Below are 27,191 nucleotides of genomic sequence, written 5' to 3' on the forward strand. Positions count from 1 at the left end.
GCTTGTTTGATGAAAGGTTACAAAGACGCACATCAACATCAGTCTCCTGCTCTTTTACATGCCTCTGCTTTGACTTTCAAATTAGGAGCTACTCGAGCTTAAGACATTTGCCTTATTGCATATGAATCAACAAGTCACGATATCCGAAGGAGAAAAGCTCATTTGCATATGTAAATGAGATTGTTTCTGTATGAGTTCTTGGAAAGATTTTGATATAACAAATGAATGTAGTTTTCAGAGAGAGGTGGAAATCAGTGTTCCTGAATGGAAGTGGGCACATTCCACACTAGTGTGCAGAGGACAGTGGGCGAGGTTGTGTGTACACAAGGATGGACACAAGAATAGGTCAATTGTGAGATTGTGCGTTTAAGGTTGCTTAATGAACAAACATAAAAATTGCATACAAACATTACTTTTTCATACTTTAAATTCCTTACCTTTCAGAGAGAAACCTGTTTGTATTATCAGCAGACACTGAAGGGATAAATGTCACACATGTATACATATTACATCTGTCCTCAATGGTTTCCATGGAAAACAATATACTTTGTAGTGGCAGACCATTTTAAATTTGTCAGACAGCTTAGAGCTATGAAAGTTTGGATAAATGAAAATTGTTTACTTAATATTATTGTTTAAAACTGTTCTTTTATTCTAATTCTATACTGAAATAAACAAAAGAGCTACAGAAAACGCTTCTTCTTTTCTGAAAATAATGAAAAAATGTTGAAAACTGGGAAACCTTCAGCTTTAAGAATATTTATTAGTGTTATGTTTTAATTCTTTTGGAACATCATCAATAAATAACTTGAATATTCCGGGTTCAATACAAGTTAAGCTCAATCAACAGCATTTGTGTTGAATACCACAAAAAAGATATCCACTTACAGCACCTTTAAGGAACTTACAGTGGAAGTGAATATGGTCAATCTGTAAATGTTTCAAAAGTATAGCGCCAAATGTTAACAATATGCGTGTTGACATGATTTTAGTATGATAAAATCACTTATTACAAGGCCCTCTGGAATACTTGATTCTGATTGTTCAGTAGCGCCCTCTGGCAGTCTGATATGTCTGAGTAACAACAGCATATCTGGAGATTAAGTCATTTCAGACCGGTCATCCGGGTATTGTGAGTCATCTTTCCTACTTCTCGTATAACTCAACAATCTCTACTAGTAAAATAATAAAATAATTTCAACTAATATCAATGTTTCATGTCCATTTATTTATCTTTTTGGCAATGAGTCTTGTAATAAGCTGGATAATGAGCAATCAGACAGTAATTTTCCAAACACCAACAGAACTCTGATGCAAACCAGAGGTGCAATCAGCTGTTCAGCGATTTTTTTTCTTTCCACATAATAACATAATTTCGACACAAATCAATATTCCATGTCCATTTATTTATTTAGTAGCCATGTAATAAGCAGGATTGGGGGCCTCAGTGGTAAAAGACGCTGACTATCACCCCTGGAGTCGCTAGTTTGAATCCCAGGGCGTGCTGAGTGACTCCAGCCAGGTCTCCTAAGCAACCAAATCGGCCCGGTTGCGAGGGAGGGTAGAGTCACATTGGGTAACCTCCTCGTGGTCACTATAATGTGGTTCATTCTCGGTGGGGTGCGTGGTGAGTTGAGCGTGGTTGCCGCGGTGGATGGCGTGAAGCCTCCACACGCGCTATGTCTCCGTGGTGATGCGCTCAACAAGCCACGTGATAAGATGCGCGGGTTGATGGTCTCAGACGCGGAGGCAGCTGGGATTCGTCCTCCGCCACCCGGACTGAGGCGAGTCACCACACGGAAAACTTCTCAGAGGAATTTTCTACATTCATTCTTCTTTTAAATACTTGCTGACCAACTATGACAGATAATCAAGCAAACATCAAGATTCGAACCAGAGAGCAAGATCACTGACTACTTTGTTTTGGTCTCTGCTGGCTTGAACAGCTCGACAGGCCATACAGTAATGCTCCGCCCAGAATGACGTCACATGCACGCTGTAGTGACGCGTCCAACTCAGGTAGCGCTGATAGAGGGCGGGGTTTCGGTCCAGGTGTTTCAGGTATGAGGCGAGAGCCCGCGGGCCGCTGAAGTCTTTCACATGTATGAAGGCATCAGCGGGAAGAAAGAGTTCATAATTCTCCCGTGGCGGACCCAAAACTACGGGCACGGCGCCTGATAAGAGCGCATTCCTCCACAGTTTTTCCGTGATGTAATCTGTGTGCAGTGAGTTCTCGAAGGCGAGGTAGAATTTATATCGCGATACAGTGCGCACAACGCTGTCAGATATTAAATCTCGCGTCGTCGTCGCACGTCCAAACACATCCACACGTATATATCGCTGGAGATTCCGGTAAAACCGCACCCTCTCGTGATGCTCGTCCCAGTTGCTGATAACCCATGCGACCAGCCCGCGCTTGCGCCGGTGCAGCGCGCTCAACTGCGGGGCACCTCCATCTCCCCTCCTGGGCTGCAGATAACCGTAGGGCAGGAACACGTCTGAGCCTCGGTGGTATGACATGGTGAGGTTAAACACTCCGTCGAGCCCATGTAGCCAGCCGGAGTAAGTCGGAGACTCAAAGTTCATCCAGATCCACTTCTGGCGCGGAGGACGCGGCGCTCGGGGCAGCGCGCTCCAGTTTCGCATCAGATCGCGGTGGTGTATAATCACGGCATCCGCGCGGGCATACGCGCTCCTCTTCGTGGTAATGGTGCAGCCCTGGATTCCGTAACTCACGGCGCAGTCGGGCAGGGGATCCCGGTTCCCGAAGGGCCTCCACCAGATGAGGAGCGTAACACCGGGGGTCACCTCACCGTGCGTGGGATCATCCAACGGCGGCAGGGGCGAATTAATCAGGCTTAACACGAACAACAGCAACGCACACCCCAATGCCAGAGCGAAGACACACCGGTATGACCTCTGAGATAGTAACACAACGCGACATTGTTTCTGTCTGTACGCGCCGTTCAGTGGACCGTTCGCGGATTTTCGAGTACATCTGTGTGATTTTACGTCTGTCCACATATGGAGTGGGTATCCATATATCCAAGTGCCACTATCAGTAAAGTGCAACCAAGACACACTTGCCGCTCACGTGTGAATCAGTACAACCTGTTAACCCAGTCTGACTAGTTTGAATGGTTAACTCGTTCCGCATTCAGCTTTCTCAAGTGAAGTCTCACGATTAAGCATAAAAGCGGAGAGGGTGTTTGCAAACTCTTTATAGAGACTTGAGAGCGTGTACTTTAACCCTCAATTCGTCTTTACTGTCATATTACAGGCGCTCGACGTGGCAGGCGGGTCACATCTTAAAGGGCTCTTTGTTTACACACACAAGGCGCTTTGAGTTGGGTTTAGAAGGCAATGTACTACTTACTGCCTTCTACTGAATTTTAACTCCTTTAGTGGATAAGAAATAAACATACCAATGCATCATTTTGCTTGTCCATCCATTCTCTGAGCCTAATTGCTATTTTGTCCTCCTCATGTGATCAGGATGATTATAAATGTTAAAACAACCATATGTCTATTTTATAATAACCACAGACGTAAGCATTTAGTAAATATTGAACTTTAACAGAGCTAATCTCACACTCCTTAAAGGTAAATATACTTTACTTTCCCAGTGTAAAAGCCATTGTAAGGAAGGGTTGTTCTAAAGGTTACAGAGGACATGGATAAATGATATTCATTAGGTAAAGTACAAAGGTGTGTGACATCTGAATTTATAGGGTTTAAAAATTCAACTTTGAGAGAACTGAAATCTCAGGCAATCAGCAGTAATTTACGGTTGAGTAGTTGGAATGAAGTCCAACTCTGAAAGCACTGTCCTGTAGTGTGTAATACTTCATTTAAAACTATTTTAAACACACACACCGCAACATAACGTAATCATTAATGACATTTTTCAGACATAATTTTGAGTCATGAATAGCAAGAAGTTTTCTCAGGGTTACAAATGATCTGAACAAAATGTGCCTTTTTATATAAATGTCATAATATTGACACTTAATGGTAAGATAAAATTATTTAAACCTGGAAAAAGTTTTTATAATTATTTATTTATTTATTTATTTTTATTTTTTTGTCACATGATAACAAAAGGGCTACCTGCATGTTAATTACACCACATGACTTTGGACAAAAGTTTTTAAAATATTTATCATATTTTAAATTTTTTTTTTTTTACTGCTTTTTATTTTTAAAGAAATAATAGTAAAAGATTAACCTGCATTATTCATACCAAAAAAAAAATATATATATATATATTTTTATTTTTTCCGTTTAGGGACGGTTAGACCAAGTGACATTTTTGACTTTAAGTCCCAGAAAAAAAGATCAAATTAACTTTGAACTTAGTAATTCAGGGTTTACACATGTTCTGGAAAACCTGGAATTTTTCAATGCACTTTTCCAGTCATGGAAGCAATTAAAACAATTCCTAAATGTCTTGGAAAATAATTATTTGTCCTGGAAAATATTTTAGTATAATAAAACTGTTTTTCTGTGTCACGAATAAGGTTTTTGTTACATGTACAACAACATGGTAACAATCAGGATTCGGGTTAGGTTTCAAATACACATTCGTATCGTTTTATCACTGCTGGTGGCTGCATATTTTAAAACATCATCAACAGTTGACTGTCTATGGCAAGCCATTTTGACATTTATTCCTTAAACTTAGTATCTATTTTTATGTTACTAGTTCTTATTTTTTATTGACTAGTAACTATTCCATTAGATACTAGTACTTATTCATTAGGTACTAGTGCTTATTCAACAATTACTAGTACTTATTCATTAGGTACTAGTACTTATTCAACAATTACTAGTACTTATTCATTAGGCACTAGTACTTATTCAACAGATACTAGTCCTTATTCATTTGATAATAGTACTTATTCTAATAGTGACTAGTATCTATTTAAATGATACTATCCTAGAAAATATAAGTATTAGTACTTAATTTTTAAAAACCAATAAATATTTATCCCACAGATATCCCAAACTTAATAGGTACTAGTATTATTTCCAGAGCACATTTGCATACTATGCAAATATGTTGAATATAGATGCAATGTCACTCTCTTTCCTAAAAGGTTAGTATCACTTTTACGCCCAGTGTGCCTACTAACACCTAGTGGTAGAAAACTGAAACATCAACGCTGCTGAATGAACAATTAATGGCATAGACATTACAGAATTGCTGAGCAGCATGATGAAATAAATAAATCAAATGAAAAAGGATGTCATGTTTTTTCTATATATCCCACACATACTTCAGTAATACAATACATAATTAAATTACAAAAGGCAATTGTAGTCAGTTACTCTATATTTCTATTGTAGATTGTCTTCTTTTTTAATCCATGATGACACTTTTCCTTAAAGATTATGTGCAATGAATTACAGTATATTACACTTTATCTGATGATAACCGCTACAAACTAATTACAACAAACTACTATGTGTAACTAACTATCTAACTACTGTATATAGGCACGGAACCAACATCTGTTTCTGAGGAGAATGCTCTTTCTGTGTTCATAATATTTTTTTTTTTTCATTCATAAATTGATAATTATTTGCACTCTGTCTGACCTCGGATCATTCCTAGGAGGAAAAAAATCTGCCTAAAAATATCAGCGCCTCTTTGACTTATATGCAGTCAGTCAGTGCTTGTTGTTGAGCACAGTCCATAATGAAGTAGGCCTATACAATGACAAATAAGTAAAAATAATTATTGGTTCTATTCTATTCTAAATTCAGTTTTGTTTACGGTAGATAAACTGTATATTTAACGTAAATGAACAGTAATCTTGGCTCTATTTTCTCTCTCTCTCTCTCTCTCTCTCTCTCTCTCTGCTAGTTAGATCTGTGTTGGAGGTTGAATATGAGCCTGTATCATAATTAATAGCCATGACAGGTTTTCTACACTATATGGATGCATTCTTGTAGGCTACAGATGTTTTTGGCACTGCTGTCCTCTCATGGAGCTCTCAATAAAGTTTGTAGTAATTATGATACTGATTATTAACTCATCCATCATTTAGTGAGAAATGGGGGGGCAGCGTTGCATATTGAATTGCTCTTCCACCCGGTCCTTAGACATCACACAGAACAGAATAAATCCGTTATGATGTTATAACGGTAAAATGTTTTAAAAAAAATTAACATGCATTAGAACTTCAGTTTTATAATTAATGAATTGCTGTCAAAGTTTATTAGCATTGCATTTTTAAGACAGTGAGTAAAATTGAAAGTGGTTAACTTTCGAAAATTGCAAATTGAGACCCCAGTTCCATTCCGGTTTGATCCGTCTTTCTGTTTTGGACGCAAGAACGCATATTGTGTGAACAGCCACACAGTTAAAGCAGATTTTGGGAACTATTGGGTGTGAAGATTTTAGGTCTTTCAGATTGTAATTAGACCAGTAGTCCATTAAGTAACATGAACATTGATTAAACATTTCTCTTTCAGTGTTTACTTGATCCTGGCCCTGCACTGAATAATGCACTACTCCTCCTGTCTGTCAATTTTTATCCTTGTTACATACCTTTTAATTGCTGTATATCTATCTTTTACTTCAATGCTTTACTATATTTAATTACCATATCATGCTCAAGTTTTCCTATTCTTGCCATGCTCCAATAAAAAATTAAGAATAAAAGACTAAAGTAATGTTTTTTCTTTATGAAGTAATAATAATAATAATAATACAAAGGCAGCTAAGTGCAAATAGAGATGGGCTATATGCTATTTACACTAAATAGCAACAAAAAGCATCTTCTTTGCACTCTATGTGTATAGTGTTAGATATTATTTGCACTCTTAAATAAATACTAATATGCAGAATAGGGGCATCACTGCAGCATGTTTATTGTGTTTATTTGGAGTCCCACACCATCCCCTACCCCTAAACTTAATCTTAACCTTACAAAAATTAACCATGGATTTACTGCAGTAACCATATATTACAATGGTATTTTATAGCAAAGTAACCACAAAATTAAACATGGTCACTATAATATTACTGGAGTAACACCATGGTTAATTGCATGAAAACTATGGCTTATGCCAAAAAACATGGTTACTAATATATTATTAGAAAACCATGGCTAATTTTACCCCACACCCCTGTTAAAACAGCAGGTTTTTGTGATGTAAAAATTAAACAAAGATAAATCATATAATAATTTTTGCACCTTTAATGTAAAAATAACAACCTATGCAATGCCACTGAAAACCAAAGTGACACATTTCATAGAAAAAAAAAAACATAGAATAACCTAACTGGATAAGTGTGCACATCCCTAAACTAATACTTAGTTGAAGCACCCTTTGATTTTATTACTGCACTCAATCTGTTTGGATAAGAATATATTAGCTAGGCACATCTTGACTTGGGAATATTTTCCCACTTTGCAAAAACGTTCCAGATCTGTCAAATTGCGAGGGCATCTCCTGTGGTTTAGGCCCTCTTCAGGTCCCCCCGCAGATTATCTATAGGATTCAGGTCTGGGCTCTGGCTAGGCCATTCCAAAACATTCATCTTTTTTTGCTGAAGCCATTCTTTTGTTGATTTGGATGTGTGCTTTGGATCATAGTCATGCTGAAAGGTGAAAGATGGATTTTGCTCATCTACCTGCAACAGGTGGGTGACCTGTAAGACGTCTCAGAGTGACACATGACAAGAAATGCTGTTAGTCAAAAAGACACACTTGAAGAAACACACTTTATTATATTTTTAAGAACAGACAAAAGAAAAGCCGTCAGTGCTCGTGTCTGATTCGCTGTTTGTTCAGAGGCGTGCAACAGGATCCTGTCTCGTGGAGCGAGCGCATGTAAAGTGTTATCACTCCTTTTTCTCTGTTTCATTCGACTGAAAATTGTTTGGAAGAATAATGTAATCTATGAGAATGCTGCAAATGATCTCCGATCATCTCAGGAGGTGTTGTGAGTTTCACTTTATTTCCATGGGGCAGTTCGCTCTTACACATTGTGAACGCAACTCTACAGGTTCAGTAATATATACAGGTATCTTTGTATTAAAGAAACATAGACAAAAGTGATTAAATCATAAAATAATACAAGACACGTTCACCTTGAACCTAAAATGTTGTCCTATTTTCTTTTCTTTAGGCAGCATAAACTGTATTACCAAAACGCAATACAAACACATCTGATAAGAACACACATTTGGCAGATTTTTTTTGGGAACACAAGGGAATTTTTTAGGCTTATATATTATAAGGATTATTATAATTATCTTTACATTTATAATTGTCTTTAATTCTTAATTTGTATGCTATTAGTAATTTTTCACCTGTTGCCATGTACTGATAATTGCGTGGTGGCAAATGGGGCCGTTGGAGACGGTAAATGTTTGGATTTGGGAAGGGGGTTATATATACAATTTTTTAAACACTTCGTTATGTTAATTGCTTTTTTCGTTTAATTTAAGGTGCAATTTGAATTTAGAAATGTCTTTTAAGTTTTTCATGTTTCAATAAATGTATTACATTTTTAAAGCAAAATCAATAAAGCAAAAATATTCACCGACCTTGGGGGTTGACCATATAATCGGATATCACGATATTTTAAATGCAATTATCATAAAAATATTTTTTACATATCGCCCAGCCCAAAAGGGAAGTTACATTTTTCATGAACAATTGTAAAATGAAGTAATTTTATGGAGACCCGTACAAACACGTGTACTCAATTCCATATTGCAACATGTTACCTATTAATTTTTGCATATTTGTTTGTTTTTGAGTAGTTTGTGGGCAATATAGACATTTTATTTTAGTGAAAAACTTTGTTTTTGAAAATAGTAAATTATTCGTTTGTGGTATGGCTCTTTTGAAAAAATGCATCAACCAAAAATTAAAAAATTGACTCCTTTGTGAAAAAAGGTTCCCGACCCCTGGCCTAGTGAATAAGTACTAGTATCTAATGAATAAGTACTAATATTTAAAGAATGAGTACTAGTGTCTAATGAGATAGCTACTAGTATCTAATGAATAAGTACTAGTATCTAATAAATAAGTATTAGTATTTATTGAATAAGTACTAGTATCTAATGAATAAGTACTAGTATCTATTGAATAAGTTCTAGTACCTAATAAGTACTAGTATCTAATGAAATAGTTACTAGTCACTAAAAAATAAGTACTAGTAACATAAAAATATATACTAGTAAGTTTTAAGGAATAAATGTCAAAACAGCTTGCCATAGACTGTCATAAACGAAGCCCTGTCACGTACATTCTCTGCTCATCTCTGCTTTGCAAAAAAATTTTTTTTTTCGCTACAACATTGCTGTTGTGTTAGCTACAAAAACATTTGAGTTGTAAACTTTAGACAATGACGATGATTGAAATGCTTTTTTATTTTTAGAAGCATGTTGATGAAGCCTTGTTGATGAAGCAAGGTCTGGCAGCCCATCAGCTTTGAAAACAAATGTTTATATATGCTTGAATTTGTGGCCCCCACAGCTGTCAGCTTATACAAGGCCCTGTGACTATGAGGGCCCCAGCCCACTTATAGGACCATTTTGCCTTTCTGTTTCTAATAAAAAAAAATTGAGCCACTCTTTAAATATTAGAATTTTCGGACTATTATTTCATACTTTAAGCTTTATAGGGTTAAGCTTTATGCTTTGTATGAAAAGTGCTGTCGAACAAAAACATTTATTATACTATTCCTTACTATAACTGCATTTCTTCCCAATATTACAAAAAAATAACTGGGCTTAGGTAGTTGGGAAAAAGAAGATATTGATATTTTATTTTGTGTGGTACAAAAGTACTGACCTAGAAACGTAAAGTTTGTCGAGACAAACTATAATGTTGGTTTGACAAAACCTTGTCTGAAAGTTTAAAGTAGTTTTAAATGTTTGAAGTTAGAAATTTTTACAGGTCTTACAATAAGAGAAAGAAAGAAAGAAAGAAAGAAAGAGAGCATCATAAAGCAGATTAAAGGGCTTGTGTGTAAATTTTGACCATTGAAGTTTGAAATCATGAACATTCAAAAACAGACTCTTAGATCATTTAAAAATTCTGTTAATATAATCTACTCTAAGGGGTAAGTCTATGGGCTTACCTGATGCCTTCACAGGACTTTTCGATGGGAGAATAATAATGGTAGCCAAGCTGTAGGGTCATTGCAAACAGAATTTACAATAAAATGACCAAATGACCACTATTTTGAGCCCCACACTTCTCAGTCCTTAAAAGCTCTCACAATGAAGAGTAAAGTCTTTAAAGGAAATAGGGAAAGAGATGATCACTTCTGAATGAAACGCACCCCATCATTCAGATGAGTTAGAAAATATATAGCATCATGAGCCAGAACTGCCTGAACTCTTTGCCAAGTTTCACCAAACCGATATATACATTCTGTAGGAGTCTGTTTGTTAAATTCTTTATATTTAAAGTGTTTAAAGAAGTTAAAATATTTCATAATGTATTATTGCCCCTTTAAATATATGCATGTTTACACATTTATTACACATTTAGTTACATTCTTGTTTTTTGTATGCATAATTTATAGTATTTACAAGTATTTACATTGAGTTTACTTTATGTTTAACAAATGTTAAAATGGTACTGTCTCCTTAAGAACAGGGGTTGTTCAGCAAACCTGTTTCGGTTGAGCGGTTTCTTTACCACAGCCGTGCTGTATGTTTGAGTTAGTCTGACTGTAAAAAACAGAAAGGGTATTAAAAGAGACTTAAATCAATGAAAATTGACTGCGTGGATCTCAACTCTGAAAGATAATTGTACCCAGGGGGCCCTAAAAGAAAATTGGCCCTGGGCCCTTGCTAGTCATAATCCGCCCCTGCGTATAATGACTTCTGAGGATCAATATTTGTGTATACCCTCGGTATACCCACTTGTTTTTCTGCTTCAGAAGTCCATAATCTACTGTCGTGTTAGTTTCCCTTTAACTGTATTGGATGCTGTTTTGTGAAACTGGAGATTCTTTGTTGTAATTGGTGCATTATCACTTGAATTCTACCATTCCCCACCCCTGACAACCGTTGTCACCGCCATCATTGACTGAGGGAATTTATGACAGTGAGTGGAGAGAAAGAGTCACCCTCACACTGAAGCAGTATCAGGTCAAATTAATTAATGACATATGCCAAACGTCCTGTAAAATAAGGAATCGTCCTGTAATTAAGGGAAAAAATTGTGTTCTGTATGAAATCCATAAGTGATGCCGTTTGTGCCATATTTTAGCGTCACACACCCAAACTGCTGAGAATGTTTCACAAATCGAGAGAAATGGACCTGAAACACACACCTTTCACGTGAGTTGTGTGAGATTTCGGATGTTGCCTTACAGAAACGGCTGGGGGAAAGATCATTGACAATCAGTGGATGTCTTCTGTCATGTTTTCTGTCAGAAGCAAGACAATTTTGTCAAAATCATAGAGCACTTGAGTGAATGTTAATTGTTTCCCACCACTGGGATTTTAAAACACCGGTAAACGCACCTATTCATGACATGCCATTACATTTTATTGCATATGTCAGAGCTCGTTCTGGAAGAGAGAGAGAGGGAGAGGGAAGAAAAACTGCATTACTGCATTAATTCAAAATAAAAGTACAGTAGTACTGGTTTAGTTAAAACACTTAACATGATTTTCTTACATTTCCCTTTTGATAAACACTATTAACTGTCAAAACAACCAAACTAATCCAAAGAGATATACACTGTTTTCATGTTAAGCCTTTTCTCTCCCTTTCTCTCTTCTTCCTGGTCATTGAATTAAAGCGTTTTAAATGTTTTGTTTAGTAGGGGACATTCACACTGAACTTTTTTCAATGTAAGGCGTCTCGCACAGGAACGCCTGTAAATATGGGTCATTCCAACAATTCTGTATCATTTAACTCCCCATTACAAGTGTGTGTGGTATTTATATTGTTGAATTTCACCTGATTACAATTTTGATAGGCTTTTTAAAAAGAATAAAGATATTTTATAATGTTACACACCTCTGTGGGCTTAAAAGTTACATTTTAAATAACTGAAACTGAAGTCATTTCCTCATGTCCCCAAAACTGCTTGTCAAACATCTTTGACGAAAATAAGTGCTAAATCATTGGATTATTATTTTCCCCCAATACAGTTAAGAGTTTAGTATTACATTCTCTCACTAAAATGTATTCATCTGTAGTAAATGTGTAATTTTAACACTAATAGTGGGTTTTTTGTGTGTCCCTTGATTTATTGTCCACCCTGTTAAGTCATGATACTATGACCTTTCCTTTAAGATATATGTTATGAAATGACATCACACACACTGTAGGTGACATCAGTCATTCTGCAAAATTATTTTGAGTTATTTGAAGTTTGTAACTCTTTTGTTTTATTTATGTTTTCCCTTACTTTGTGGTGTTAGTCATATGTGGTCAAGCATAACATGTCCACCCTGTTATGAGAAGATATGTGAGAAATTAATAATAAAAAAAAAAGTCAATATACAGTATTTATGCTAACAAAAATAAAATCATCAATATTAGTTTACAAATATGTTTGCTAGATGGCAATCACAGAATTCACCATGAAGTGCTTAATTTATCGACTGAATGTCCACCCTGACCATGCCCATTTAACTGGACGTACATCTGAATTGTTTTATCATTTATTTTGACCAGTATGACTAACACCATGTCTACATCAGACACGAGTGTCGCGTCACGTCAAAAACAATAGAACCCCATTATAATCAACGATGCTGTCTACACTGGAAGCGTCTTTTGTGGCGCATCCGTTGCGGCGACTATAAATGGGTGTCGCATTCTATTTTGAGCTGCATGCGCTGGTGCTACTACACAAATTAAACGGTTTAGAACGTTCGTGTCGACATGTCCAGTGTAGAAAGCCTCAAGCCGTTGCGCCACACCCGGTGTAGACAGGGTGTTATACAATCTTTAACATGTCCCGCCCCCACCCCCCTGGTCAAGCAAACAGGGACTGGGTATTAGTAAACCACTTTTTTTTGGTACGACTGCACCACTGGCTGAGATTGAATTAAATATAGCCTATAATATACGTGTGCTGCGTGCTTCAAAATAAATGTGTGAAGTTGGTAACTCAAACAATGACAACACAAAGTCATTAGCATCATGCGTGCTCTGTGTGCCTGTGTAGTAGATGCAGGGCTGTACAGTGTGACAGTTTTGCTCGCATTTGCGATTAAAAAATTTGAATGTGCGAATAGAAATTTGTACCTATTCGCAAGTGTGTGACAAGTTTTAGAAACGAAAAGGTGATCAATTAAAACGCAAGATATTATTCTGTTTGCCCTCATGTCTGTGAGTATCTAGATGCTTGACCAGGGGTGTAAAAAGTACTCAGAAATTATACTTAAGTAAAGGTTTGGATACTGAATGAAAATTTTAAGTATCTAGCCAAAAACATATTTTTATAATTGTGTGAAAGAGGATTGTGTTGTTAAATTCGATTGTTTTTTTAAGTCGCCTTTTTTACTGTCTCCTACGACTGTCATATTTCTCCCCTAGTGGCATTTGCAACCTGGTCACAGAATCATCTTACAATAACTACATTTTTGCAAAATGATTTTTATGTGGCCTGTTGTACATAACACAGCAATTTCCTGGTGGAATGAACACTAAAGGTGCTAAAACAACAATGACTTTTATCCTCTTTCATTAAAATCACAAGTAAAACGACAGATTATCAGTTCATAAACACTTACTTTTTGCTCTGTTCCTCACACAATGCTATCTTATGACATCTAACCACTTTTACTATAGCGCATTACTCATTTTAACATTTGCATTACATAAGCTTGTTTAAGTGTGATCAAATTGCAATGAAGCTCAACTGATAGTGTTGCATATGCGATACAAAAGACTGGGGTACGAGTCCTGAAGAGCATACGAGTCAGCACGTGAGACAAAAGTGTCATAGAAGCACCACAAAATTACGTGGTTGCTTCAGAAATTGTGTTTTTTATGTCACATTTGCTTTTTCTAACACTATCGGTTAGGTTTAGGTTTAGGGTAGGGAGGTCGGTTTTGTTGATTTAAATCTAGATAGAACATTAACCTTAAAAACCTCATCTGTTCAGGACAACATTTCACTTCGGAATGGATGAATTCAATGACATTCATAATTATTAATTAGTTAATAATTATTATTAATTAATTAATCAGATTCCATCATTTTTATTATCATCATTATCATTGCTGGTTTAATAGGTATTATTATAATTAATAGTTGCCTAACAACAACAACAACAAAAATAATTCAGCAAATAGGGAGTAGAAATTCATAAATAGGATTTAAAAATGAAGGCATGTGTAGAAATAAAAGCCTTTTGTTTTTATATATACTGTATATTTGCATAGTGAATGATCATTTCATAACTGCCCAATCTGAAAAAGTAGCAGGCGTTTAGAATAAAGTTTAGGACAAAAACCATCAGTGTTTCTCACTTTGTGTTCATAATTTTGAATGAATACATCACATTCATTTGGGAGGTCAGATATGGTCTACGTAGTCGCACAAATATTTCAGCATTTCCGAAGCTCAAATTAGAGCCTCTGCAGATGGTTGGAACTCCACACAGCTGCTGTGCGACACTGCATTTGAAATGACTGACCTCTGGTCTGTCATCTGTTGTTTGACATATGCAGTGAAAGGGCGGCTTCAGTCCAGTTAGACGAAAGAAAATGATCTGCAAAAATGTAATAAGTACTTTTCAAGTTTAAATAATCTTGTAAGGAGTCAAAAGTAAAAAAGATTCTTTGGAGATATAATTAAGTAAAAGTATTCCATTTAAATTGTACTCAAGTAAAGTACAAATCCCCAAAAATAATACTTAAGTATAATACATAAGTATTACTTTACACCCCTCTGCTTAGAAAATGAGCTTAAAGATGGTGTGCTTTTGACTCAGAAACACTGGATCCAGCAAGAAAACACTTTGCGATGTGTTCCTCTTATAGGCAATGCATATTAGAGGTTGACAGATAAGGGTTTTTCAGTGGTCTATTCTTAATCCAGTACCATGCATTTTAATAAAACATTTTAGTGTTATAGTATTAGTATACTATTAGTGTTTATAACAAAGCAGAAAATGTGTATTCTGTGATGTGTTGGAGTTTTAGAAATGGCCATAATTTATCTTAATATGAATATTAGTATCACAGCTTTTGGGGGTTTAATAATCACACTAGGCCACGTAGTGAACTGTTTATCTGGAGTTAAGAAACTACTGTAAAAATCACAAAGAAACATTTAAAGCATCAAACCACAATATATTACTACTGTATGATAATGTTATGTTTACTGTGATTCAATAATAATAATAATAATAATAATAATAATAAAGTATTAATGCGATATCTCACATCTGTGATGTTCTGTTGTGCAGAAATTAATTTGACAAAAATATCTCCAGTGTTGTTTCGGATTGTGCTGTGAGGATTTTATTTAAAAATACTTAAAAATAATGCAATGTTATGTTGAAAAATTATATGAATTAAAATGATTCTATTTTCACCGGTTTGATAATAAAATGTTTAACTGTCGAATATGGAATTCAGAAAAAATAACCATCCAATAACCACATTATACAAACATAATGACCTCTCATGTGTTTTTGATTAAATATTACACACGATGGGTACGTAAAATGTCCTGGAAAATTGTGCCGTGATAAGAGTGGGTACGGAAGCTCTGAACCGCAAGGTGAAAAAAAAAAAAAAAAAACTGTGTCTCAGTTCAAGTCTTACATTTTTTTCTCTCTTCAAAAAAATGCATGCGGTACCAACCTTGGCCACCAGGTGCCAATATCAGTAAACATGTAATCTTATGCTTTTAATGCTTTCTCTGTTGCTATATAGCTCAATAATACATGTATTATTTATTTAAGGGTTTGCAAAGCATAATCAAGACAAAATCAGGTTACATACGTTTGATATGGCATTCGTTGTCGTGTAACAACTGGAGTTATTTTTTTTGTTTGAAATTGTTGGTCTTTCTAAACCATCTATGCCGTTTGCTCAGTGTTACATGGTGGAAGCGAAGGAAAGTATTGAGGAAAACGGGAAACATGGGGAAATTATTATTATGTCTGTCCTTTTGAAGTGTACATCTGGTAATGTTAATATTGTTGTAAGTAATCTACAAAAAAAAATATTTTGAAGAGAGAAAAAAATATTAACAACTCAATATAATTGTGATAAATTTTCAAATAATGAGAACGAAACAGTTCTTATTTGTTAGCAAATTAAAAAGCATTTTTAAAGAATTGGTAGGATTGTGAAGTACAGATTCTAAGCTTTAAACAATTATTTTGTTCAGATCAAGCAAGTGGTTATTAATTTAAGATGAAATTATATCTTTTTTTTTGTTTTTCGCAGGGAGTGCCTGACACAAGCCCGAGCTCAGTTCAATAAAATCCTTATATCATTAAAAATTTATTTTAAAATGTATTTAAAAAACCTGTCGTAATTACAAAAAAAAAAAAAAGTTGATTAAACAGTCTAAAGCAATATCTTGTGATAATATATGCAATATTAGAGATTTATAAACAATCTTAGTGGGCCGGTTAAATGAACACAGCACAAGGGTTAAACCTATCAACATTATGCCACAGATGCTGTTGATTGAGATTAACTTGTATTGAAACTGGTATATTCCTTTAAGGGACAACACATCAACATGACATATAACTCCACTCTCCCCTACACATATTTACATGCACATACATTAAATCTTGATGTTTTGTTTTTTAAAAAGTTCATGTCCAAGTTATTTGTCGGCTAACCTGGTGAAGCCAAGACAGCTTTAATTTCAATTAAGAGTTTTTTTAAGACACTAGTGGAGATGAGTGCTGCATACATTCATACACTCCATTTTGCGTTGTCATGGTGCTGCTCCTCCATGCAAATGTGTCATTATTACAAACAAACAGTCAGCTATTAAATAATAATTCATGAATAATGCCAACAGGGAACATTGTGCCATCTTCAGAATTCGAGAGCTGCAATTGTACAAGCCAGTTTGAAATCACAGATAACATTCTCAAAATACAGCACATGCTTAGATGCACACAACATGCTTAACTGGACAATGACTATAATTACATATTGTTGTGAACCTTCACGCTGAAAGCATATGAAAACATAACATCACATTTACAATGTGAAATACATTTCTAAGCTTGATGTTGAAGTTGAACGCTGAACATATATATGAGTCAGTATATGTTATTACAAGGCTCTGCCATCTCAAACAGCATGTGATGTGCACTTGTGCGGTGTGCGATGTCAAAAGCGGTCTCTCCTGCACTATTTTTCAGTCCTGCCTGTAGGGTGCGCTGTGCCAACAATAGCTCAATCGTCTGATCCGCTGCGGCATTTCCTGCCGCCAGTTGCAGTGGTGTGAGTCGGCCCATTGTCATGGCATTGACATCTGCTCCCCGACGCAAAAGACAGGAAGCCACTGTGGTGTGACCCCAGCGACAGGCGCTATGTAAAGGTGTCCAATCATCAGTTGTTCTTGCGTGAAGATCTGCTCCAGCGTCCAAAAGGGCTGAAACCACAGCAAAATGGCCACCATAGGCAGCACGGTGTAAAGGGGTGTAACCGTCACTATCGCGACAATTAGCAAGGGTGGGGTCCGACGCAATTAGATGTTCTACAGTGGCCAACTGCGAGAGAAAGACAGAAAGGGAAATGCATTAGTACTTCATTTCTTCTAGGCATTTATATTTTAAGGTGTTACTAAAGGAATATTCTGGGTAAATGTCAAAAGCATCTGCAAAATGCTGTTAATTACCACAGAAAAAAATTACAACTTGGTTTGTAAAAAGAGAACAGAAAATTAACATTATTTACAGTGGCAAGAAAAAGTATGTGAACCCTTTGGAATTAGCTGGTTTTCTGCATTAATTGATCATAAATGTGTTCTCATCTTCATCAAAGTCACACGTGTAGACAAACAAAATGTGCTTAAGCTAACAACACACAAACAATTATAATCTTCCATGTCTTTACTGAACACATCCTATTAAACATTAACAGTGCTGTGTCACTGAGATCACATTTTATGAGCAAATAATACAAAAAACTAGCTAATTCCAAAGGGTCACATACTTTTTCTTGTCACTGTATTAACCCTCATGTCATCCCAGAAGTGTAAGACCTTATTTCTTCTGCTGAATGAAGATTTTTAGAAGAATATCTCAGCTCAATGCGAGTAAACAGAGTCCAAAATTTTGAAGCTCGAAAAAGCACATAAAGGCAGCATAAAAGTAACCCATATGACTCCAGTGATTAAATCCATGTCTTCAGAATCAATATTAAAGTCCTTTTTTACTATAAATTCACCTCTCTGCCCAGTAGGTGGCGATATGCATGAAGAACAGGAATAGGTTTCTCACCCACATCTATCATATCGCTTCAGAAGACATGGATTTAACCACTGGAGTCTGGATTACTTTTATGCTGCCTTTATATGATTTTTGAAAGTTCTGGTCACCATTCACTTGCATTGTATGGACCTACAGAGCTGAAATATTCTTCTAAAATCTTGAGAATGATGAGAGAATTTTCATTTTTGTCTGAACTATACCTTTTAGTAATGCACTTGTTAAAGGAATATTCTGTGTTCAATACCACAAAATTAATTTCGTCTTGTCCTTCCTTTAAAAAAACAAAAAAACAAACAACTCTAGGTTACAGTGAGGCACATACAATGGAAGTCACTGGGGCCAATCTGTAAACATCAAAATTCTTATGCAATATACGTTAACATGATTTTAGTGTTATAAAAACACCTTTCTGTGTTTAGTTATATACTGTTTTACAACTTCATTCCCATGATGACAAAACGCTGTTGACCCTTTAATCCCCGTTAATTACATACATTTACATATGAGCTGTAAATCTTTTTAAATCGTCATTTTTTATAGACGCTTTAGGGTGTTAGGTTTACAGCGTTATGTTGTCATGGCAATGAAGTTGTAAAACAGTATATAACTTAAAACAGAAAGGTGTTTTTTTCACACTAAAATCATGTTAACATGCATATTGTTTATATCTTGTGGCTATACTTTTGAAACAGTGAGCATTTTAACGTTTACGGATTGGCCCCATTCACTTCCACTGTAATTGCCTCACTGAAACCCAGTTTTTGTTTTTAAAAGGAGGAAGAGTCAAAAAAAAAATTGTGGAAATCAACACTATGCCACAAATGCTTCTGATTGAGCTTTGCTTGTATTGAACCTGGAATATTCCTTTAAACTGTCTTTAACCCAGAACACTCCTACAATTCAAAGAAGCTATTTGCTTTCAGAACATCATCAAGGAAAAAAAAAATCACAATGTACATACAAAGTACATGCTAGTTAGTTTCCTCTCTCAAAATGCTTTACTGAACATCAAATAAAACATTCACATTCAACTCATTTATTCTCTCTTCATGAAATGTCAAAGGCTTGAAGCATGCTGATGGCATTTGGCATTTTAATGAAGTGTGTCTGCTCTCTAGAGATGGATCTATAATACGGTAGCTGCACTTTAAATCAATATAAATTATGCAGCCACAATAATATACATTGAAAAATATACACAGAAATTTTGACCTGATGGCAGCTTAATGACACAAATGCACAGAGATGCACGCAATGTTTCCTGCATGACATTTAATGTCAGAATGAACTGTGTCTATCTACACAAATGCTGTTGTGTTCAAACCACAAACGCACCTATTTTCATCATTGATGGATTCAAAGATGTATAAGTACTGAGTATGGGTAACATTCCCTGTAGCCTAAAAGGTTGAGAGGCGCTCAGATCTTCTATGTACATACATAATGAAAACATGAGAGAACTATTATAGGTGATCTGAGATGGCTGCTTATGTTCACATTTAGATGCTTTGGTAGAAATTGTTGTGCATCAGATACATGAATGGACCTGTTCATCTAGAGTGCTCACTGCCCTTCTGTGACATGAAGAGATTTATAAAATGTCATGTAAGCATACTGTTCTGAGTATGGAAAGTTTGAAAGGTGTTTACTTATCCATCTCATTATGGATACATGACATTTAGAGTGCAAATGACATTTTTACACACACACGCGCTTAGACATAATTATTTTTATACTGTATGAACTATAGATTCTATCCCCTAACCCTACCCCTAAACCTAACCCTCACAAAAAACTTTTCATCATTTAGTATGTTTTAAGAGATTTGATTTACGGGGACACTAGAAATGTCCTCATAAACCACATTTATAGCATAATACCCTTGTAATTACCAGTTTGTAACCTAAAAAAAAATGTCCTCGTAAACCACCCAAACCCACCCACCCACCCCCACACACACGCTCGGCCATCTAAACAGAGACATATCATAAACTTCTATTGAGCTAACTGTAATTACTATAAACTAATAGTATCCCACACCCTAAACCTAACCCTCAATTTTTGCCATATATATATATATATATTAAATCATTAATTTATGTATGGATTGTTTTTCCAAACAAGTACATCCCAAAATGTCCCCAAACTACAGCTAATTACGTACACACACTTACTCAAATATACAAATATTGTGTATAGTCAGTATTGTGAAATACCCCTGAATCAGTCAAATCAGCCAGTCATGCACAATTCAACTCAATTTCTTTCCTGGTCTAATAGAACCAAATAGAGGACAGGGAGGGATTTTCTCAAATAGATTCACATTCCCTCTCAATAGCTTTACCCATCCCTTACAAAAATTAAACCTTTACTGCATTAAAGCTACACAATGGAAGATTTTCAGTTTGTTTAAAATGAACAGAAGTGTATTACTGAGCGAGTACATAAAAAACATCTGGTGTTCAAAACCTTCTCTTTGTTTTACAAACAAATATGGTCAATTTCTAAAAACACTGTAAAAACATGGTGGAGTTTTTGTAATTTACAAAGATAACAGATTATGGTGTTCGTGATGAAGGAAATAATGGAAAACTCTGAAAGAATATTAAGAAAAAAAAAAATATTTAAATACATTAATGAGAGAGTAAAACTCGTAGAAAAAAAACCCCAGTCCTCATTTGTAGTTCACCGAACAATGTTGGGAACTAACTGCCTTTCATTGCATGGCAAAAAGTGCACCCGCAGCATTCTTCAAAATTCCTCCTCTAAGTTCTACGGATGAAAGCGTGGTTGCATTGACATGCAAACTAGTACTCATGTAAGTGATGACTCAGTTTTCATGTTTGGAACTATTCCTTTACATTTCTGTCTGTTCCTTCCACAAAGCTTTTGAATAGCTTCAGATGATTTGGAATATACTGCACAAGATGTATGGACCACTTTGATGATTCTTTTATGGTACTTCCAGCTATTTGCACTTTCATTTTATGGAACAGAGGCAGAGTGGCCAGGTAGAGTTAGTAATGACAGACAGTATTTTCATTTTTGGAGGAAGTTTGCGAAACTACTAATCATTGCATTTATTTGAGAAAAGTGCAGCTGTCCGCCAGACAAATTATGTCCCTGAAAATTCCTCAGCACACTTACTTTGATTCACAGCACAGCACCATTAAAGACCACTTACTCTATTCCTCTCAGCAGCCCATAATATCAGTTCATTGGGGGTTTCTTGTAATTTGAGCTCTTGCTGCTGATACCACTCCTCAGTGTGGCAGCTTTCCTCCTCATCCTCATCATCTTCATCTTCATCCCAGCCACTCTTCGTCCCCACTGGGATCATGTGGCCATGAGACTCCAGCAGGTCGAGCTGGTTAAAGCCCTCTGGAAACTCCATCACTGAGCCTACACTTGAGAGAGAGAGAGAGAGAGAGAGAGAGAGAGAGAGTGAGTGTCAGAGTGATTACATCACTGCAGTGAATTCAGGTGCAATTTAGTTAATTAGATAGAAACTCAAGACATGGTTTCAATACTCATCTGCATTAAACTGTATGACAGAATGGTGTTCATTCCTTTTATTAGTACAATGTTATAGTAATTCTAAATCTGACTTGAATCCTTCACTGATTTCCTAGATACCTCACAACTCGGCCTATACTGAGAGGTGGATAAAATACATTTTACCAAATGTGTGTATTTTGGGGGGAATTTTGATATTTCAACCTCAGTTCCTAAAATACATCTATAATACACTGTGTACACAAAATAGTTACACTCAGGACCTTAAGGACAAAAATGTCCCAATTGAAACCCATTAAAACAGCAATATTTGATCCCAGTGCCACTGAAGCATAAAATCATGAACTCTATGATATTATGCTTTCATTCTGGAGCCCTGGCTTCAAAATTAACATTTTTTATATTTTCCACCAGATGGCGCCATTTTTCTCATGTTTAGCCTATGGAGAAAATACATGCTTTTTTCCTATTTTGTGTTCGCTGTATTATAGAGCACTGCAGGCCAATTGAATAAATGATGCAGCTAAAATTGTGTGGGTGTGTTGGTATGGATGTCAGAGTGTGTTTTGTATGTGTGTACTGAGAAATTTGACTGTGTAAGAAACAACAGTGGCATTATGTAAACAAACTGGCATTTAAAGGGTTAAAACCCTGAAAAATAATGAATATTAGGTAGTTATGATCAGGACTGATGTTGGTTAAAAATACTAAGTCAGTGAAAGTGGAAAATAATATTAATATATAATATTACCATGGCAGTTTTTTGACACGGACATTTTTGTCCTCCAAGGACCTCCGAGTAACTTTTTTTAATTAACCCTTGTGCGTCAATCTAAACACTACAAAAACGCCTTCCAAAACAAACCAATGGTACTTATTTGCTGTTACAGTGCATCCGGAAAGTATTCACAGTGCGTCACTTTTTCCACATTTTGTTATGTTACAGCCTTATTCCAAAATGAATTAAATTCATTATTTTCCTCAAAATTCTACAAACAATACCCCATAATGACAACGTGAAAGAAGTTTGTTTGAAATCTTTGGAAATTTATTAAAAATAAAAAATGAAAAAAAAAACACATGTACAGGTGCGTCTCAAATTAGAATGTCGTGGAAAAGTTCATTTCAGTAATTCAACTCAAATTGTGAAACTCGTGTATTAAATAAATTCATTGCACACAGACTGAAGTAGTTTAAGTCTTTGGTTCTTTTAATTGTGATGATTTTGGCTCACATTTAACAAAAACCCACCAATTCACTATCTCAACAAATTAGAATATGGTGACATGCCAATCAGCTAATCAACTCAAAACACCTGCAAAGGTTTCCTGAGCCTTCAAAATGGTCTCTCAGTTTGATTCACTAGGCTACACAATCATGGGGAAGACTGCTGATCTGACAGTTGTCCAGAAGACTAAATCATTGACACCCTTCAAAAGGAGGGTAAATCACAAACATTCATTGCCAAAGAAGCTGGCTTTTCACAGAGTGCTGTATCCAAGCATGTTAACAGAAAGTTGAGTGGAAGGAAAAAGTGTGGAAGAAAAAGATGCACAACCAACCGAGAGAACCGCAGCCTTATGATTGTCAAGCAAAATCGACTGAAGAATTTGGGTGAACTTCACAAGGAATGGACTGAGGCTGGGGTCAAGGCATCAAGAGCCACCACACACAGACATGTCAAGGAATTTGGCTACAGTTGTCGTATTCCTCTTGTTAAGCCACTCCTGAACCACAGACAACGTCAGAGGCGTCTTACCTGGGCTAAGGAGAAGAAGAACTGGACTGTTGCCCAGTGTTCCAAAGTCCTCTTTTCAGATGAGAGCAAGTTTTGTATTTCATTTGGAAACCAAGGTCCTAGAGTCTGGAGGAAGGGTGGAGAAGCTCATAGCCCAAGTTGCTTGAAGTCCAGTGTTAAGTTTCCACAGTCTGTGATGATTTGGGGTGCAATGTCATCTGCTGGTGTTGGTCCATGAAAACCAAAAGTCACTGCACCCGTTTACCAAGAGATTTTGGAGCACTTCATGCTTCCTTCTGCTGACCAGCTTTTTAAAGATGCTGATTTCATTTTCCAGCAGGATTTGGCACCTGCCCACACTGCCAAAAGCACCAAAAGTTGGTTAAATGACCATGGTGTTGGTGTGCTTGACTGGCCAGCAAACTCACCAGACCTGAACCCCATAGAGAATCTATGGGGTATTGTCAAGAGGAAAATGAGAAACAAGAGACCAAAAAATGCAGATGAGCTGAAGGCCACTGTCAAAGAAACCTGGGCTTCCATACCACCTCAGCAGTGCCACAAACTGATCACCTCCATGCCACGCTGAATTGAGGCAGTAATTAAAGCAAAAGGAGCCCCTACCAAGTATTGAGTACATATACAGTAAATGAACATACTTTCCAGAAGGCCAACAATTCACTAAAAATGTTTTTTTTTATTGGTCTTATGATGTATTCTAATTTTTTGAGATAGTGAATTGGTGGGTTTTTGTTAAATGTGAGCCAAAATCACCACAATTAAAAGAACCAAAGACTTAAACTACTTCAGTCTGTGTGCACTGAATTTATTTAATACATGAGTTTCACAATTTGAGTTGAATTACTGAAATAAATGAACTTTTCCATGACATTCTAATTTATTGAGATGCACCTGTACATAAGCATTCACAGCCTTTGCTCAATACTTTGTTGAAACACCTTTGGCACCAATTACAGCCTCAAGTCTTTTTGAGTATGATGTTACAAGCTTGGCACACCTATTTTTGGGCAGTTTCTCCCATTCTTCTTTGCAGGACCTCTCAAGCTCCATCAGGCTGGATGGGGACCGTCGGTGCACAGCCATTTTCAGATCTCTCCAGAGATGTTCAATCGGGTTCAAGTCTGGGCTCTGGCTGGGCCACTCAAAGACATTCACAGAGTTGTCCCGTAGCCACTCCTTTGTTATCTTGGCTGTGTGCTTAGGGTTGTTGTCCTGTTGGAAGATGAACCTTCGCCCCAGTCTGAGGTCCAGAGCGCTCTGGAGCAGGTTTTCATCAAGGATGTCTCTGTACATTGCTGCATTCATCTTTCCCTCGATCCTGACTAGTCTCCCAGTTCCTGCCGCTGAAAAACATCCCCACAGCATGATGCTGCCACACCATGCTTCACTGTAGGGATGGTATTGGCCAGATGATGAGCGGTGCCTGGTTTCCTCCAAACATGACGCTTGCCATTCAGGCCAAAGAGTTCAATCTTTGTTTCATCAGACCAGAGAATTTTGTTTCTCATGGTCTGAGAGTCCTTCAGGTGCCTTTTGGCAAACTCCAGGTGGGCTGTCATGTGCCTTTTACTGAGGAGTGGCTTCCGTCTGGCCACTCTACCATACAGGCCTGATTGGTGGAGTGCTGCAGAGATGATTGTTCTTCTGGAAGGTTCTCCTCTCTCCACAGAGACGCTGGAGCTCTGTCAGAGTGACCATCGGGTTCTTGGTCACCTCCCTGACTAAGGCCCTTCTCCCCCGATCACTCAGTTTGGCCAGGCAGCCAGCTCTAGGAAGAGTCCTGGTGGTTCCAAACTTCTTCCAGTTACGGATGATGGAGGCCACTGTGCTCATTGGGACCGTCAATGCTGCAGAATTTTTCTGTACCCTTCCCCAGATCTGTGCCTCGATACAATCCTGTCTCGGAGGTCTACAGAAAATTCCTTGGACTTCATGGCTTGGTTTGTGCTCTGACATGAACTGTTAACTGTAGGACCTTATATAGACAGGTGTGTGCCTTTCCAAATCACGACCAATCAACTGAATTTACCACAGGTGGACTCCAATCAAGTTGTAGAAACATCTCAAGGATGATCAGTGGAAACAGGATGCACCTGAGCTCAATTTTGAGTGTCATGGCAAAGGCTGTGAATACTTATGTACGTGATTTGTTTTTTTCGTTTTTTATTTTTAATAAATTTGCAAAGATTTCAAACAAACTTCTTTCACGTTGTCATTATGGGGTATTGTTTGTAGAATATTGAGGAAAATAAAGAATTTAATCAATTTTGGAATAAGGCTGTAACATAAAAAAATGTGGAAAAAGTGAAGCTCTGTGAATACTTTCCGGATGCACTGTATATGATTGGTGCATCAAATATGGTGTCTAGACTGGAGCTAGTGTCGTTATCAATAGTTTTCGGTAATGGTACCATGATAATACCATAGTATAATCTTTGAAATACTTTGGTGGACCATGTAAATACCAATATGCTACTTATTCTGTCCCCTAGTAAACCTATATTTAAAATTACCATCTCACCATCTGATATCACAGTATCATAGCACCGCCACAGTGCTTTTATTCTCAGGGGTGGAGTGATGACACATAACTTTATACCCATTTACTAATTATGCTAACTTGAGAGTACTCAACTACTGAACCCTTAAGTGCCGCCTAATGACATTTATTAAACTTAAAAACCAAGAAAACTCACCGTCTTCCAGCCTTGTTCACGTTGAGCACAATGAACGCAGCTTTTTTGGTAGAATACTAAGGGGTTAAGCTAAGGCACTGGGAAATGTAGTTTGCAACGCAGCTGAATCGTTTTCGCCGACTACTTCTAAAAACTACATTTCCCAAGACTCAAAACAATTCCCGGGAACATACGCATTTCACAGCTTCCGTGGTCGGAGGGAGCTTGTGCACGTGAACGTCCAATCCTGTTAGGTAAAATAAGTGTGTTTTCGTATCTTTAATTTATTAATTACCAAATATAGAGAGTGGGAACTTTCATAGCCCTCTGAAATACGTTACAACAGCATTCTTAACTAATAATGTTTATTGCGTACAGGTTTTTATGATCAAATCCTTTTATGTGTATGAATTATCTTCAACTCAAGTGTTGTGACTTTGACATGCAGAACACATATGTCTCATACAACTTATAGTTTTCTCTTTGCGAGCACGTACTACGTATAGCAGTTAAATCTCTAGATATTACACATCAACACATATTGGTCTCTCTGGTGTTTTCTTGATCTTCATCACCATCATCTTCGGTTGATGCCCTAAGTGCCTGCAGTCTCTCAATATGACATCAGCTGGAAACACCATGTGAGTAACTCAGCTCACTTTTTTATTTATGCTTAGATTTATTAAATCAATAACGTGTCTTAACTTAAAGCCAAGTGACTATAAGTATTGCTACTGTTGTTGTTCACCTGAGATGGCCTGTAACAAATCAAGGGTAAACAAACTGTCTGATGATTTCTGATAATACAATTTCTTAT

The 27,191-nt window shown here is 36.6% G+C and overlaps 3 protein-coding genes across 4 annotated transcripts in view; 1 reads left to right on the forward strand and 2 right to left on the reverse strand.

Annotated features, from left to right (window-relative positions):
- Positions 1-743: 743 nt before the first annotated feature.
- LOC127422281 (alpha-(1,3)-fucosyltransferase 4-like) lies at positions 744-4,097 on the reverse strand. The gene has a single exon (XM_051665689.1). It carries the CDS (start codon positions 3,022-3,024, stop codon positions 1,882-1,884), a length of 1,143 nt encoding a protein of 380 aa, XP_051521649.1. The 5' UTR covers positions 3,025-4,097; the 3' UTR covers positions 744-1,881.
- A 12,309-nt stretch (positions 4,098-16,406) lies between these two features.
- On the reverse strand, positions 16,407-26,474 carry ankrd49 (ankyrin repeat domain 49). Its single transcript, XM_051665722.1, has 3 exons — positions 26,396-26,474; positions 21,609-21,826; positions 16,407-17,701 (listed from the first exon to the last, which is right to left on the reverse strand). The coding sequence occupies exons 2-3, from the start codon at positions 21,816-21,818 to the stop codon at positions 17,249-17,251; spliced, it is 663 nt and encodes a 220-aa protein (XP_051521682.1). The 5' UTR covers positions 21,819-21,826; positions 26,396-26,474; the 3' UTR covers positions 16,407-17,248.
- Positions 26,475-26,564: 90 nt separating this feature from the next.
- Positions 26,565-27,191, forward strand: part of mre11a (MRE11 homolog A, double strand break repair nuclease) — a 93,048-nt gene continuing 92,421 nt past the window's right edge. The window contains exons 1-2 of one of the 2 annotated variants that reach the window (XM_051665653.1): positions 26,565-26,628; positions 26,975-27,015. In XM_051665653.1, the coding sequence (XP_051521613.1) occupies positions 26,993-27,015 (23 nt within the window). In that variant the 5' untranslated portion in view covers positions 26,565-26,628; positions 26,975-26,992. Of the gene's footprint in view, positions 27,016-27,191 lie in introns of both variants that reach the window. The other variant, XM_051665654.1, reaches the window with a different exon arrangement.

This window comes from Myxocyprinus asiaticus, chromosome 31, assembly GCF_019703515.2.
Source record: "Myxocyprinus asiaticus isolate MX2 ecotype Aquarium Trade chromosome 31, UBuf_Myxa_2, whole genome shotgun sequence".
In the NCBI taxonomy this organism is placed as follows: Eukaryota; Metazoa; Chordata; class Actinopteri; order Cypriniformes; family Catostomidae; genus Myxocyprinus; species Myxocyprinus asiaticus.